Raw genomic sequence first — 13,905 nt, forward strand, 5'->3', positions numbered from 1 at the left:
GCATAGGTTTAAAACAATCCGAATACTACGCTTTCCACAGTACATGTTTTGAAAGAAACGTATTTTTATTTGTAAATATTAATTATTACACTCTTCTCGGACGTTACATTACCACGAATATTTTTCCATCTAAAAGGCGAATCTGTGACTTTGTTTCAAAGATGTCGGCAGGACTGAGCGTGAAAATACCTTCCATTCTGTCCTCACTTCCCTAAAGCTCCTGAGTGTAGCTAGATTTGAAAGCCATTGTAATAATTATCTTTTTTTGACAAACAAAACCAAACAAGAACAGTTGTGTAAATATTGGCTGCATTACTGTTATTTTAATAACTAATGTGCAGCTTCGTAAGTCAAGCGGTGAGATAAAGTAGTAGAACGCATTTATTTACATTTGCTAAAGCAAAGATTTAAATGGACCGATACATGAAATTGTCCATCAGAAAAACACTCCTACCTCATGTACTACTAGATAAGATCAACCAATGACTAAGTTATGTCCATAAGGGGGCGCCAAAATCAACTAACTGAAAGTTCCTCATAATTCCTTTAAGTAACTACACCAAAATGCCATTAGATACAATTGATGGAATTGTAGGTAGAATTTCCTTTTTCCACCTTTTAAAAAAATAATGTAACTAGCATTGAAATAAAACCATGACACAGATCTTCAAGCACAAAATAATATTTATTTTTCTCTCAACATACAGTCCGTGATTAGTGTGCAGCAGGGTAGGGTAGGGTAAATTGTGGGACAATCAGCAGGCAGAAGCAATCCCACACAGTTTAAATACAAGCCTTTGACAATCAGAGCATATTCACTAGGGGGCAATGTTGTCTCCCAAAGAATTGAAATGTGCAAAGGCAAAGTAACTCCTGCTCCTCTGTGCATTTCAACTCTCCTTTTGATCACTGTGCCCTAATGAATATGCAAATAACGGTTATTCCCTCCTCTGCTCCCAACGAGTTAACAGCGAGGGAGGTGGAAAAAAACATACCAGATACAAGTGACAGAGAACAGAAATCTCTTACTACTGGAAGTATTTCACCAAAGCAGAAGAATCTGCATAATATCCTATAAAAGTCCAATTCAAACCGAATTGATGGATTAATATACATCAAAACAACCCCTCCACTTCGACCACCAACAACCCCCGTACACAAATTCACCATCAAACAAAATGTACAAATATATAGTACAAGACGACTGTACAGTTCACAGCTTGGCAGGATTGGGGGTACTGAAATCTTTTAAATGTGTTGAGGAGATGTGACATTTCTGACCATAGTAGCCATCTTATTTATCTTTGCATTGTGGGACATGAGATTTGACCATGCTTATCTGTGAAAAAAGTACAGGCTGTGATACCCACTATATACAGTGTAGGAAACTTTTGAACACAGGTTAAGGAAATCTGTTGTGCAAATCTCCAGCGTCAAGTATCATAGAATTTTGCAATATTTTAATGAAACAAAAATAAAAAAAAGGCTTTAACAAAATCTATCTGGGGAACACAGACAACATAAAACTCCAAGGCAAAAACACTGTTTGTTGTGAGCGTCTCATTTATTTACCTAATAAGAGGAGTTTTTATTTAAAGTACCATCTTCTGTGAATAGAAAGCGAAACTGTACAGTAGAACTTCAGACAATAGCAGCATCAAAAAAATCAAGCTTTAAACATCAAATATTTAAAAAGTCAGACTTAACTGGTGATTGCACAAAACATTTTACATACACTGTATGCTGAGTAATAGGAAAGCCAAGTTGAAGAACATTTAGCAGTTAGTGGCTTTAGAGTTTGATTTGTGGTTTGTATTGTTTATATATGGGTAGTTTCTTTCTGTTGCTTTGTGTTTTGTTTACTTGTTCAACTTTATCAGCTTGCTCCTGTTGCACACATCATCAGAGATAAGGCTTGTGGCAAGGCCACGATCAAAGCTTTGTGGAGGGGTTAAATTGCACTTTAAAGCCTCAAGCCTTCACATAATAATTGCTACATTCTGATCACTACCAGAGGCATACACTGTAGAAAGAACTATTTACAGTATATATGGCTCTGGACACTGCCTTTACCTCTGAGCACAAGGCTACAACAACTCCTGTGCTGTCCAACAAATCAAAAAGAGGCCGTGTCCAACTAAACCATTTGACCTGAAATGTTGATTTTGGCTGCTGGCATTTTTGTGTTCCTTCTCTCATCAGTCACACATTTCTTTCTGCAAGGCAATGGCACATCTCACCAATATGGCATGCCATCTGTCACATGGGTGAAAAGTAAACAAGGGTTAAAACATGATTTTATTATTTAAATAAGAGCATATACTGTGTTAATAGTGCAGTACTACAAGGGCATTCATATGTAAACAAAAAACTTAAGTGTCTGTTATGCATTAAAAAAAGAGAGACTGCACTCAAGCTATCATCAAATAAAACAACTTGGAAGCAGACATGCTGTTGTTTCACAGAAGAAAACAATCTAGAAATCAATGTTCAAGGCACTACATTTCTTCAGATCTCATCATAAATACTGTCTCGTTTACTGTCTCTGTGTCTCAAACCAATGGTTTTTGGGTTCCAATGTAGTGTTTAACATGTACATAACACAGAGAAAGGCAAAATCATTGTGAAAACTGCAGTATTAGTGTATTAAAGAATAAAGTGACGCATGTTTTGTGACCTCAAATAAAATGTCTGGTGTGGCCGAGTTTGGTCAAGCCAAAGCTGAAAAGCATTATGTATACAGACATACATACTTAACATATACTAAAAAGTAAACACGCATACATTCAAGCACACACTCAAACACACAATAAACTACAGATATAGGTGTTGTATAAAGAATACCAACACTCACATCATGTTATTTACAAGGTCACATTATGTACATGTGGCTCTGGTGAACCACAGCAGAGCCCAGTTGGACCTTAAGTAGTCCTAGTGGTTTTGAGACAGGGGCCACTCTCAGAGTCGTGCATGACCAGAGGGTAGGCTTGGATCCCTGGGTTTGCCATTGTGCCATAGGGCATATTTCTTCCAGCACCAAACAGGCCTGTAGGACCCACTGTCCCCACAGGACTCGGCAAGCCAGGCCACTGCTGGGGGTAAAGAGGACCAGGAACCATGCCACCATAGGAGCCTGCTGGGGGCAGGTACCCAGGAGGGAGCACAGCTGAGGAGTTGAGTGCCAAGGTTGTGGGCATGCCTGGGCCTAAAGCAGCAGTCAGGGGGCAGGAGAGAGGCAACTGGAACTTTCTGGGACCAACGTGGCACTTCATCTGAAACGAAAGGGAATTTTTTTGTACAAAGTATTACAGCAAGCTTATTACATGATTTATGTCAAAGCTGTATTTTCACCAAAAGTACTCAGGAACTTTTAGTTTGTTCTTTTTATTGACTTCAGGCATATTCATGCTCAATGTCTGATATGCATTAGGATGGAGCCTTCTGCCTGTGTTCTGTTTAGTTTACCCATATTTCCTTTTGGGAAAAAAAATCATCCCTGGACACAGGGACAGCCGAATACAACAGAACAGCTGGACAGAGATCAGATTAGAACTAAATGTCAGTAAGACTGCAGTGAAGACGTGGAGTTCTGAACAAGACGGACCCTCTAGTGCATTGATACTCTACCTGCGGCTCTTGAGCCCCATGTGATCCTCTCTTTTATTCAATGTAATCTCCAGTGTTTTACATTGAACATTCTGGTGTATAACAGTGAATTTGTTGCATCTTCAGAATATTCTTAATAGTTCATAGTAAGCAGATGTATTCAGACTACTTCAGGGTTCTACTGGTCTTCTGAATGGTGTGATGCCCAAACCCAAATCCCTGGACTTCTGAGGTTTGTGATGCGAAAAAACAGCTATAGGTCATAAAACACAGCACCTGGTTCTTTTTTCTTCATCCCAGAGTATGCTTGTTAATTTCTTATACCTCTTGTGTAGCAACACCCTTGGGTAACACTCTTCCTTCGAGATCCTGCTGTCGTTTCTGCTGTTTGATCTGGTTTAGGGAGGGCCGTGGCTGATTGGCCGCAGCGATAGTCTCCTTTGTCCAGTCATCCACAAGTTTGTGGAGATCGTCAGTGAACGTGCCTCTCTTGTTGTTGCTGTTGTTGGTCTGGACCTGAGCGAGTCGTGCGATTGGCTGAGGAGATGGTGAGGGCGTGGTAGTGGTGAGAGTTGGCTGTGTCTGACTGGCGGCTGTCTGAGTTGTGTTGGTGTTTAGGGAAGACCCTGAAAAGATACAAGGATGTTAAAAATGTGGCAATTAAAATAAAACAAACAAACAGTAAAATCAATTGGCTGATGTATGGCAAGAGATTAGGACAATGAACCTACAATATCTTCACGAAAGCAAAGTTTCAATCACTGATGGTTTTATCACAGTTGCACACAGAGTTCTCTGCCAACAAAGCAGCCAAAGGATTGCAACATGAATGACTTTTGTGAGTTGTAGACAAATGAAATGTTTGATATGCAAGCAATGACAATTATTCCACAATCAAGACACTGACACTGCCATGCAAAACTCACAAGAAAAATTATCTGTGGTGTTTTCACAGTCAACAAAAATATCATTTTTACAGTTAATCAACAGAAGTAGAAAATAAAAGAAAAAGTGTGCACACAAACAAAAGGAAGACTGAAATTGTGGGGACAGAGGTAAGAAAGACAGAGTAAAGAAAGTAAATGAGATAGTTACTACTACTGCGATCTTTGCCTAGACATAGTCGTTTCAGAGTGGACCCTATAAAAAGGTAAAACAACACAAGACAGAAACAGTTAGGCCAGGACACACTGCACACCATACGTATGTGGACAAGCTGCTTCAAAAGCACAATCAGCTATTAAACAATCAGGGAGAGATAGAGAGAGAGGAAAAAGGAAGACAAGGGAATTAGAAATCTGTGAGGAGGACTGGAAGAGAGAGCCTATGTGTTCTCTTTAAAGTGGGCAACTTCTGAAAAAGTGACTACAAATGGTGTCCTGATGAGATTGTGAAAAAGAAAGCCTTGACGTGTGATATTGCATGCTAATTAGTTCTTACATTCTCTGTTGCCTTGTAAATCTACTTATATCATAAAATTGTTCCTTTTCAGACATTTTCTGTCAGTCAGATCATTTAAAAAAAACTGTTACAAATAAAGAGTCTTATCATTAGCTTGTAAGATAATGTGAGTTACTGGTCCATTATTTTGAAGGGAGAGACCATGACAAAATTTAACGTTTGCTACGCAAGGAAGACTGGAGCCTGGATTAAAAAGAGATCCCTTTGTCGATGTGAGAATGCCTGTGAAACAAAAGGTGAAACAAAAAAAAAAAAAGAAAAACTTTGAACTAAAAGAGCACACAGATACTAGCTGGAACTTATCAGAGTCAGCACTGGTCAGAAACATGCAGAGAAATCAGGAGAGGTGGAAGGAAATCAAAAGGAAAGTAGTAATACTGATGATACAGCCCTTCATGTGGCGGAGTAAGTCTCCATCAGTGCCCTGCCTGGCGCCTGCACCATGCACGTCTTCTCCGTCCAAACATGAGGGACAGAAAGAGTTCTCCTCTACCTCAGCAAAGAGCCCTGCCTATCAGGAGAGGGCAGGTTGGGGGTGTGCTGGGATCTCTGTGTTAGTATACAGAGGGTTACTGGATTGAGGAAGTGCCTTCACTTGGGTGATGCTTTACACTTAAAATTAATGGTGGATGGTGACTCACAAAAAATAAATGGAGTACTATTTCTCTTACAGACACACATGAACACAGACTCTTGTTAAGGATCTGACCTCAGGCCCATGTTTGGACAGAACTAGCCCCATTGTGCTCATGGGGTGCATTTTTAAAGCCAGAAGCACTGCACAAAGCGTTAAGGCAGATGTTGTACCCATAAAAGAATGTATGAATGTAACTGAGACTGTGTGAATTGTTGCCAGGGGGGAAGGCAAATTAAAGCCACTTGCATCCTGGGTATTGGAGGCCACACACACTGATCAGTAAGAGGAAATGTTTCCTTTTCAATCTTCAGGTTTAAAAAGGGAATGGTGGTCAGACTCTCTTAACTGGGCTAAATTTGTAGAACTACAGTGACTCCTTTTGTTCAACCTCACACTTGTTATGCAACAACACAGCTATGCAAATCAGGAGGTGGAAAAACGGTAGGAGTTGCACGTAGTGCACATGTTGTATAACAAAAGGTACAGGAATTAGGTGGAGCTTGCTAACATTTTCATCTCTTGTTTCAGTATAACATAAAAGGTGAACGAGGCATTGAATAAAGAAATTTTCAAACCCTACAACTTCTGGCTATAATAACATTAAACACAAGGCTGCAACTGTAAAGAAATAATTATAGCAAGAGGGTAAGGATAAATGTTGTGATGATTCAATCTCTTAACTGTAAAACAACGTAAGAAAAACTCTGTCAACCTAAGCCTGGTTAATATAAAGTAGTGGCTCAGAGAATAACTGCCATGTCATCGTGAGTCCAGTGGAAATACTTTTTTACTCTTGAAAAGCACAGCTAACACATAACTTTATGAACAAAACTTGAAAAAAGAAAGCACCTAGTTTTGAATTCAACAAGTGACAAACAAAATGAGACAATGGTGCATGATCACTAGTACTCGTAGTAAACTCATGAGCCAATAAACCTGTGCCCGAAGATAAAACGGAAACACTTCCTGTCAGAGTAAGACTGATTGTTGTGGCACTGCCCATGTTAGCTAGATGCTCAGCTGACTTGAAGATATCAGTTTTGAATGAATACTAGTATTTTCTATGTATGTAATGGATGTTCTCTGGTGGTAAAAAGAAAAACAGATCATAAGCTGAGAGGTTGCTGAGTGCGAGTGGTAAGAAAAGAAAATGGGTCATGTATGTCAGGTGCGGAGGCCTGTGAGGAGGGTGGAATAGGAGATCCACTGTATTACATTTAAACAAAAAACATGTGGTTGAAAGAAGAGAGAGCCAGGTAAATAAAAAAAAGATGGAAATGAGTGAGGGGAAATAGAAAAGAACAAATACAAACAGATGGACAGAGACACAGGTCCACTGAGGAATCTAGTGCGTGGTTTGCTACTAGATTTATAGGTGACTCTCTCTGACGTTTGGTGGTAAACCGTCCAGCCTGCAAAAGTGAATATAAGAGGGAAGAAGAGAAGAAACAAGAGAGACACTTTGTAAAAGTGCACACAGACTGGGATGAGAAATCCCCACAATCAACAGCACCAGTATAGGATGGTAAGAAGTGGACCATATGAAGAATCCCATTGTTATATTTGCTGAATCATGGGAAACTTAAACTAATAGAAACAAACAGAGAAACTTATAGAGGGATCAGAGAAAACATGTCGAGAAATAGTATCAGGGTCGTATGATTGGTTTTTAACACACAACTATTCTTCTATTTATCAATTCATCAGTTGATTATATGAGGTATGGCTATTAAATGAGACTGCGCTTAAGTTTCCAATAAGTGATGTCTTTAGTTCACTGCTAGCTAATGATTGAAGTGTGCATGTTTTTGCTAAGGCATTAGAAAATGATTAGCTTAAAAGTTGAGCAACACACTTCTTCGAAATTTTTGGTGAAATTGAACACTACAGATGCGGAATCTTTTAACTGAGGTGTAAAGGGAACACCGCATTTGAGTATCACTAAAGATTTCATGAAGACAGAGAGGATGTCCATGATGATCAACATTCTGGCTGCCTATGTTTCTGAAAACATTCAACAAATTCAACAAATTGTTCAAAATGATCGACATTCAGTACAATGTCAGAAATGGTCTCCACCAATTCAGGAGTCAGAAGTTTTGTGAAAACTTTGGCTCCTGATCACAAGGAAAAATGCAAAAAAACTTGGAGATATTTTGAAACAAACAACCCAAATTTTTTAGAAAGAGTGATTACAGGAGTGGGTTTCAGAAGGGTCAACGGTGAATCAACACTATTACAAGCAGGTTCTAGAAAAACGGCAAGAAAAAGTCAGAAGAAAGAGACCACCATTATGGAAAAATGGTTTCATTCTTTATCAGAACACACCAGCTCACACTACGCAGTTTCTCACCCAGAAACAAATCAAAGTGCCTGATCATCCCCCATTCACCTTATCCAACCCTGTGACTCTTTCCTAAGATCAAATCTGTGCTTAAAGGATCATGTTTAGAGTCTGTGTCAGAAGTTTAAAAAAGAACGACAGAGGTTCTGAGACTACTGTTCAAAGAAGACCTACTGCATTGCTTTGATCAGTGGAAGACCTGAATGCAGCAGTGTGTTGATGATGAAGGGGAGAACATATAAGGAGGAAGGCATCGAAAAATTGTATTACAGCATTAGTCTCATTTTTAATAGTCATACCTCGTATGATGGGCCCTTGTAACTGTTTTTGTGACTTTCAAAAATTCACAAAACTACGCCCAGAGGAGCTTTTTTTAACACAGCTCCAAAACAGAATAAACATGACTTGAATTAGAGTGAAATGAACAAAAATCAATCTCTTTCAAAATAATAATTCAATACATCAAATTTCATAATAATAATAATAAAAAATAAATGAGTAAAGACATACTTCAGTTAATTCAAAATCAATAACTTTAAACCACAAAACTAGAAAGAAATTGGCCAGATACAAACAGTAAAAGGATCTGAAAATGATTTACAATGGTAAGATGTGACTGATTTAAATTAGAAAGTCAATAACTGAACAGCTTTGTGCAGCTGTCAATGGTATGAATTAAATACTTTACGACTTTTTTAAGACCCTCTTCATACATTTAAGACCTATTGCAACTTTGAGTTCTAACCAGTTGCATTACCATCACGTTTCATGTCGGCGAAAGTGTGACAAAAAGAAAAGAAAATGCTCTAAGTATTTTCTATTTACGTATATATATTAAGCTTTCTTTGAGTAATTTGAGATTAGACTATGAGGGGAAAAAACAGACACCATAAGGTAGCTGAATGGAAGGTATTATTTTTTAATAAAATGACCTAAAAGCAGCTATCCTAAAATCTAGAACTATCTATTTACAGGCACTGCCGTCAAAAAACAAAACAAAACAAAAAAACAGAATACAAGGATTAATAAAATTAATTTCAATAATTTATCTCCACGAGCCTGGGAAGCATTTGTTAGAGTTTCAAAAAATCTCCTGTGTGATTAAATCTAAATTTAAAACTAGCCAACAACCTCTTTAAATGAATAGATTATTTAAAAAGCCCTACAAAATTTAAGACCTTATAGTCATTCATTAAAGATCCGCAGCGGAAACCCTGGGTAGAGAGGTCAGCATATAGCAAACTGCTACACCATCAGACACAAACAAGTAATTTAGAAGTGGAATAAAAACATTATAAGACGAATTATGTAATTTTTTATTAGCGATCTAAGTTTTAAAAAATGTTGGATGATAGTTGTAGATATTGACTGCTGGAATGGATGAACAGCTCTGGGTTTGAAGTAAGTCCAGAGTTCTGTGACCATTCATTCACACTGATATTAACTTATTCTGAGTTTATTCTTTCCTGCATCCAACAAAACACCATGCTTAGTGAGTGTATTATATTGAGACATCATCAAATTCTATTGTTGAATATACTAGGTTATATTTGATTGCCTCTGAACCAGTTTCATGTTCTACTTTATTTAATGACTGATTTTTAGTACCTGTATTTTGTTCAAATCAGATTCTTAGCATAAACTGGTTAGTTGCTCTCCATTCTTTGCCAGTTTTTTATGTCTTGCAAAAAACTAAACTCTACCTAAAATATAAGCTTCTTTAAAATTTGTGACAATTCAATTAAACATTGATTCTTAGAATTATTATTTGTATTCATTGTTGCCTTTGAAATTCCCCACCATCACATTCAAATTACCTGTGATGAGGAGGGTATTGTGTTCTGGGGCATAATGACATATTCATGGAGAGCAAAAACATGGCACATCATTACTCAGTCTAGCTGTTGATTAATTTGGTAGTGTATTTAATTTTTGAACTGTATTCTTTTACACAAGGACATGAAATTAAAGGATGTTTTAGTAAAACATACATGGACCTGGTGTGTCTATAATCTTCCAGGGTGAGACTCTTGATCTAGTTATGACCAAACTGATGTCCATCAACCGAACTGACAACATCTTCAATATTAACCATGTATCTTTGACCTAGTGGCTGTCTTGATGATAGCATGTCCCGTTCACAGACACACATCAGTATACACATAATTCTCGAATGTGTACCTTGTCCAGGGCCAGTTTGGTTGGCTGTCCCATCAGCATGACGACCGGCATAGATATTATCAGAGGAGAAAGAGCCCTTCAAGGAGCAGGGCTGCTGGGTGTGGACCTGCTCTGGAGCAGAGCGGGTCTGAGTGCTGGAGCTGGAGCTGCCACTGGAATGGGCAGAGCCGTCAGACAGAATTGAGCTTTTCGCCGGAGAGCCGGATGAACTGGCACCACTCTCACCTAGAAAAAAAAAAGTAGAGTAAGAAAAATGTGTGAGTCAGAGTGAATCACTGTGTGAATCACGCTCATACAGTTTTCTGATCTCGATGCCATTCCTGTGTTTTCTACTTGTGTGCTTCAGACAGAAGAAACTCTCTTATACACACCAATCATAAACCACTTATCACCCAACCATCCCAACCCACACACCTTTCCTCTCTGTGGAGGTGTTAAGATTGTTTTTGAGCTGCTGCACCATTGGATTGAGCAGTTTTCCAGCCTTCAGCTTGTGTTTACTGGTCCGGCGCCTGCGGCCACTCGGAGGTGCAGCGTGAAGTAGGCCAACGTTGGGAGGCAGCGTTTTGCCCAGCTCCTTGTACAGATGCTCAATCTCACTCCTCTGGAAAGCCTGAAGCTCAGAGATTTCCTTCATGTGTCTAGTGAGAGAGTACAAGGCGCTAGTCAATTTCATTATCATGCAAGTCAAATTCATTATCCTCTCTTATCAAAGGACACCTTCTCCTTAAGCATTATCAGTTATTTGATTAATTCTAAAACTTATTTTGTATTTCAGGAACAAGTTGTGTACTTCATTAAAAAACTCAAATCCGTGGCATCCAATTTTCAATATCCCTAAAAATACTGACAAATGACATTAAAACAGTCAAGAAGATATTTTTGATAAGTACTGAGAAAAAGGGAGTTTTTAAAATAAAAAATGCATAATTTTATCAGTAACTGGGCTTATAACATCACCTGTCTGCTGTTGATAATTCTACATCTAATGGCAGCCTTAAGTCATGGTATTGTAAGTTCAAATGCAGGACAACGCTATGAAATAATACTGAAATATAAAGTCTTACAGTTTTGTTCATGCTATTATTGCAACCTAGCATTTTAATTGAGTAATCTCAGCACACCAGCCTTTTGCAATGCAGAAAAAAGATTAATAGCTGAAGGTAAGACATTTGTGCATGAGTGCATTTTCCTTTACTTTTCTCTTAGTTTCTGTAGTTCCTTCTTCATATCTGCATCCTCAAATTCAGAGTCGTTGTCACTGCTGATGTAGGATGAGTGAGCGTGTCCTGCAGGAGCTGAGGGAGCATGACCATTCATCGACACCAGGTGTCTGCTTGGCGAGTCAGAGCTCTGTTCACTTTTGCTCCGACCAGAGCGACGCAGAAAGGCTACTGCCCTCTTCATGAGGTCGCTTCCACTGTGCTCAGACAGGGTGTGAGCTGGGGGAGCAGGGTGGACTGGAGGGAGAGCTATGCTGCTGCTGTCCTCATCTGCTGAGTCAGAGTAAAGGTGAGATGAGTGGTGGTAGTGGTGATGCGTTGGAGTGTCGATAGTCTGGGCCCTGGGGATATGGCTCGGGGTGACATCAGGGCTTGTAGTTGGGGTGGCCTGGTAGAAGTTCGGCGGGGCAGAGAAACGATTACTGCCATGAGGTTTGGAAGTTTCTGAATTGTCGTTTTCAGCTGCAGCTGGCATAGAGGACTTCCCTACAGCTGGACAAGCCTTCTCTTTCCTTCCTTGGCCCAGGAACTGGCTGTATGACCCACCAGAACCACTGGAGGGGGCTGTTGAACTGCAGGTGCTTTGGCCTGTCTTGCTTTTCTCTAAACGACAAATGACTTCTGGGGGAGTTGGAATGATCTAGAAGGAAGAGAAGCCCAAGTTCATGACACAATTAGGGTCTGTTAAGATCATCAACCAATGCTATATGCCAGAAAAAAATAAAAACAAATGAGGTGTAATATAGCTCCCTTTCTAACTGGCATTTATAGTCAGCGATGTGCTCAATACAAGTTAATTCTGTGAATTCTTACTTGAAAACGACTTTTGGTGATACATGAGCCAGTGTTGGTCGTCCCATCTTGTCTGTTCATAACCCTATTAGTGGCTTAACAACAAAGAGTTTTTTTAAAACATTTTGTCATAATGCACAACACAGAATTATGTTTTATAGTCATTTGATTAAATTAGGCAACTTACCAGAGTCACTTAGTGCCCCCAAACTATCTGTGCGCTCAGGAATCTGAGGCTAGGAGAGAAAAAGCAGAACGAGCAAGAGATTATGAAGAATAATTGTGCTGACAGCAGTAATTTTGTTACCCTCCCCTTTTTCTTAACACAGTATTGGTCTTGATCTTTTCATCCAATAGTTAAATCAATAACACAGTGCAAGGAAATGATTCGATAGAGCTGCCATTAACTGAGCTGCTCACAAATGACTGAAAGCTCAGATTTCCCTCTCTCACTCTCAGTCAAACACACAGACACAGGCATGCATATTTTACCAGTGGCTCCCCTTTCTTCTTAGAAAGTGCCCCCTCAGTGCTCTGACCCTCTGACACAGAAGGTGTAGTGACTCCCTCTGTACTTGCTGCCTGGGGCTCACACGCAGTGTTGGAAGACTGGGAGGGAGCATGCTCCTGGTACAACAAGTTTCTAAGCTTTTCATCCAGAGTTTTTATGGTGCGATCCACAAATTCCACCCTTTTTGGCCCCTCACTGTCTGACTCTCCTGGCCCTGCACTTGCTGACTGTGGGTGGCTGGACGACTGGGAGCTCTGGGGGGTCTGATGTGCCGGACTCTGGGGCTGGGAGGTGACTGTCCCAGGCTGTATGGGTGTGGCGTAAGGTTGCTGCAGGACCACAGACTGATGAGAGGAAAGCTGAGTGGGGAGTTCTTCAGTAGGACTGGACTTCTGATCAGACTGATGAGTTTGTGATGAGGTCATACTCCCAGAAGCTTTTTTATCAACAGCTTTAACTTCTAGAGAGACAGGTGGCACAATAGCACAGCATGGCATGTCCGTTACCATAGAGACAGCAGAGATGCAGGGCTCTTCCACAGGAAGAGTTTTGTGATGGCCAGAGGCACCACCAGCAGCAGAGGCGTGTTTAGTTACACAGGGCTGAGGCTGCTGGATTCGTGCTTTGTCAATATTTTGGTCTTGAGGTTTAACTGAGGTCTGAGCTGCAGGGGGCAGAGAGGAGGAGACAGTTTGGGATGATAAAGATGGGGCTGGGGTAGCTGCTGCAGATGTGTTGCTGCTGGGCCCGACTGATGATGAGGCAGATTTGTCAGATTCTGCAAAAATAAAAAGGTTAATTAGGAAGAGAACATACTGGGAGTTTCAGAGCTAGGACTACGTGAAAAGGGGCCTGGGTCCTGTGTGTGGCACAGTGTTATGTTACATCACTGTCTTCCCCCATCAGGATCTGTCAGCTGGAGTATAAATCCTGCCCTTCGTTTCTGCCTAGAGCCACTGCAGAAGCACACTTATATAACTGACCCTAACGGATGAACCACACAGACGCACACTGTAATGCATGCACAGCATCTTCACTATCAACAGCAACAAATACCCACACATTTTTCTGTTTATTATACGAACTAAATCCTCCTCACAAAGAAAGAATACAACTTAGGAAAACTGTCACTTTTATTTTAGTAAGA

The 13,905-nt window shown here is 39.9% G+C and overlaps 1 protein-coding gene across 6 annotated transcripts in view; it reads right to left on the reverse strand.

Annotated features, from left to right (window-relative positions):
* Positions 1 to 680: 680 nt before the first annotated feature.
* Positions 681 to 13,905, reverse strand: part of LOC121516914 (serine/threonine-protein kinase WNK2) — a 49,245-nt gene continuing 36,020 nt past the window's right edge. For all 6 annotated transcript variants that reach the window (XM_041798335.1, XM_041798333.1, XM_041798336.1 and 3 more), the window contains 10 exons: positions 12,740 to 13,536; positions 12,435 to 12,483; positions 12,269 to 12,342; positions 11,431 to 12,095; positions 10,647 to 10,873; positions 10,233 to 10,457; positions 7,021 to 7,119; positions 4,705 to 4,749; positions 3,934 to 4,235; positions 681 to 3,275 (listed from right to left, as the gene is read on the reverse strand). In XM_041798335.1, coding sequence (XP_041654269.1) covers positions 2,925 to 3,275; positions 3,934 to 4,235; positions 4,705 to 4,749; positions 7,021 to 7,119; positions 10,233 to 10,457; positions 10,647 to 10,873; positions 11,431 to 12,095; positions 12,269 to 12,342; positions 12,435 to 12,483; positions 12,740 to 13,536 — 2,834 coding nt within the window. In that variant the 3' untranslated portion in view covers positions 681 to 2,924. The remainder of the gene's footprint in view (positions 3,276 to 3,933; positions 4,236 to 4,704; positions 4,750 to 7,020; positions 7,120 to 10,232; positions 10,458 to 10,646; positions 10,874 to 11,430; positions 12,096 to 12,268; positions 12,343 to 12,434; positions 12,484 to 12,739; positions 13,537 to 13,905) is intronic.

This window comes from Cheilinus undulatus, linkage group 11 (assembly GCF_018320785.1).
Source record: "Cheilinus undulatus linkage group 11, ASM1832078v1, whole genome shotgun sequence".
Lineage (NCBI taxonomy): Eukaryota > Metazoa > Chordata > Actinopteri > Labriformes > Labridae > Cheilinus > Cheilinus undulatus.